The sequence below is a fragment of the Pleurodeles waltl genome, chromosome 4_1 (genome assembly GCF_031143425.1).
Source record: "Pleurodeles waltl isolate 20211129_DDA chromosome 4_1, aPleWal1.hap1.20221129, whole genome shotgun sequence".
Classification (NCBI taxonomy): Eukaryota; Metazoa; Chordata; class Amphibia; order Caudata; family Salamandridae; genus Pleurodeles; species Pleurodeles waltl.
In genome coordinates, this window is record NC_090442.1 from 94,807,824 (window position 1) to 94,810,157 (window position 2,334).

Below are 2,334 nucleotides of genomic sequence, written 5' to 3' on the forward strand. Positions count from 1 at the left end.
TGTTAGGAAGGCATTTTGGCACGCCGGATTTACAAAGTGGCGCAATGCACGCATTGCACCACTTTTTATCCCCTTGTGCCACATTATGCCTCCACCAAGTATAATGTATTCAAGGGGGGCATTCCAGTGTTAGGAGGGCCACACAAATGGTGCAGTGAAAGCTACAAGATTTCGACAAATCATATTTGACATCATTTTTAATTGCCTGCTCAGAGTAGGAGTTAAAATGACGCACCCACATTAACCTAAGAACCTCCTTGCACTTTGCTTCACTAACATCAATTTTTTTTTAGAGCAAAGCGCCACAATAGCATTAAAAATATTGACCCTATTGGCCTAATGTGTGCCACGGTGCGCCATATTATAAATACGTCACACTCCTGGTGTCATTAGGTGGGGCAGTGGTGATGCAAGAAAACTTGCGCATCAGTGCTGATGCGTCAGTTTCTTGTACATCTGCCCCCAAATGTTTCATAATAAAGCACATGTATATACCAAGAGATGTCACCTGACCCTGATGTCTTGGAGAATGATCTGGATTTGATTTCTCCTTACTACATCCATGGAGATTATCCTCACTTGCGATACATGGCCTTTCTCAGAGCCTCCTTCACTTCCTTGTTTCTCAGGCTGTAGATGAGGGGGTTGAGCATGGGGATCAGCACTGTGTAAAAGACCGAGAAGGCCTTGTCCTGCTCCTGTGAGTAGCTGGTTAATGGCTGCACATACATTATGAGGCCCGTGCCATAGAAGAGACACACAACAATCAGGTGCGATGCACAGGTGGAGATGGCTTTGCTCCTTCCTGAGGCAGAGTGAATTCTCAGAATTGTAGCGAGGATGTAGACATAGGATATGAATATGGTGGAGAATGAGATGAACCCCACACTAATCACAACTATAAGAAGACAGATGATTCTTGCTGTGGCATCGTTGCAGGACAGCTGGAGCAGGGGCAGGACATTGCAGAAGAAATGATTGATCTCATTGGGGCCGCAAAAGGTCAAGCTGAGTGTGTTTGCAGATATCACCACAGAGGACAGAAAGCCCCCAACAAATGCCAACGATACCAGTCGACAACAAACTCTGCTGCTCATGATACTTGTGTAGAGCAAAGGGATGCATATAGCTACGTAACGATCATAGGCCATGACTGCTAGGAGGAGGCACTCCAACACACCCAGCACACAGAAGAAGAAAAGCTGCACTGCACACTCTGGAAAGGAAATCACTTTTGTATATGAGATAAACCCTGCCAGCATCTTAGGTGTGATGACCGTGGAGTAGCATAAGTCAGTGAAAGACAGGTTATTTAGGAAGTAATACATGGGGCTGTGGAGCCTGGAGTCCATTTGTATCAGTACCATCATACTGATGTTTCCCAGAAGAGAGGTGATGTAGACGGGAAGGAACACTACAAAGAGTATTATCTGGAGGTCATGACTTGTGGCGAATCCCAGGAGGATGAACTCAGTCACTGTCGTCTGGTTTGCTTTTCCCATGTTTGAATCAGACAGTACCTGTTGGGATAATCAATCAATTGATCAGTCAACTAGTAGAGCAAAACTTGTCACCCCTGAGGGTGTCCAGGCAGTGGTGTTTGGCTGTGGATAAAATGTATAAGTCAGTCATGTAATCCAGCTGTGTGCTTTACTATGCTACTTTATGCTAGCATTGCAAATCCAAGAGACATAAATACTAAGGTGTGAGTCATGAATATCGGGTAGGGAAAGTCTTTATATCATAATCTAGTAGCCTAACTACTGGTGCCAGATATTGTCAAGTAAATATGTATAGACTTTCTTTATCTAACTTCACACATTTAGGGCCTAATATAGACATTGGTGGATGATTTGCTCCGTCACAATGGTGACAGATATCCCGTTCGACAAAATCTAAATCCCATTATATCCTATGGGATTTAGGTTTCAGCAGATGTGATATCATTGTTGTGATGGAGGAACCCATCTGCCAATATCTAAATCAGGCCTATGATATACCTTGACAAGAAGTATATTGTAAAGGCACATAGATGTGGAGCTAAGAATAGTAAATGTATACTTCCATATATGCACACATCTTCCAATTTTTTGTCTTCATTATTTTGGTTACAATATTGAGGTAAAATTATATTCTCTGCTTGGCATTCCAGACTACAATTATCCCAACATTGAAGTACAATGTTATTATATATCTTGAATTACACAATTTCTGTCTTTTGAGCTTTATAGGAAATAATGACCAAAGGTCTCATCAAAATAAGAAGCTTAAATGTATGTTTTTTTTACATTATTAATTTCTCAGCAGAGTTGAATATTTAATCCACAAAATACA

At 41.7% G+C, this 2,334-nt stretch overlaps 1 protein-coding gene across 1 annotated transcript; it reads right to left on the reverse strand.

Moving 5' to 3' along the window:
* Positions 1-575: 575 nt before the first annotated feature.
* LOC138288438 (olfactory receptor 5A1-like) lies at positions 576-1,502 on the reverse strand. The gene has a single exon (XM_069229988.1). The coding sequence runs from the start codon at positions 1,500-1,502 to the stop codon at positions 576-578; it is 927 nt and encodes a 308-aa protein (XP_069086089.1).
* Positions 1,503-2,334: the final 832 nt, after the last annotated feature.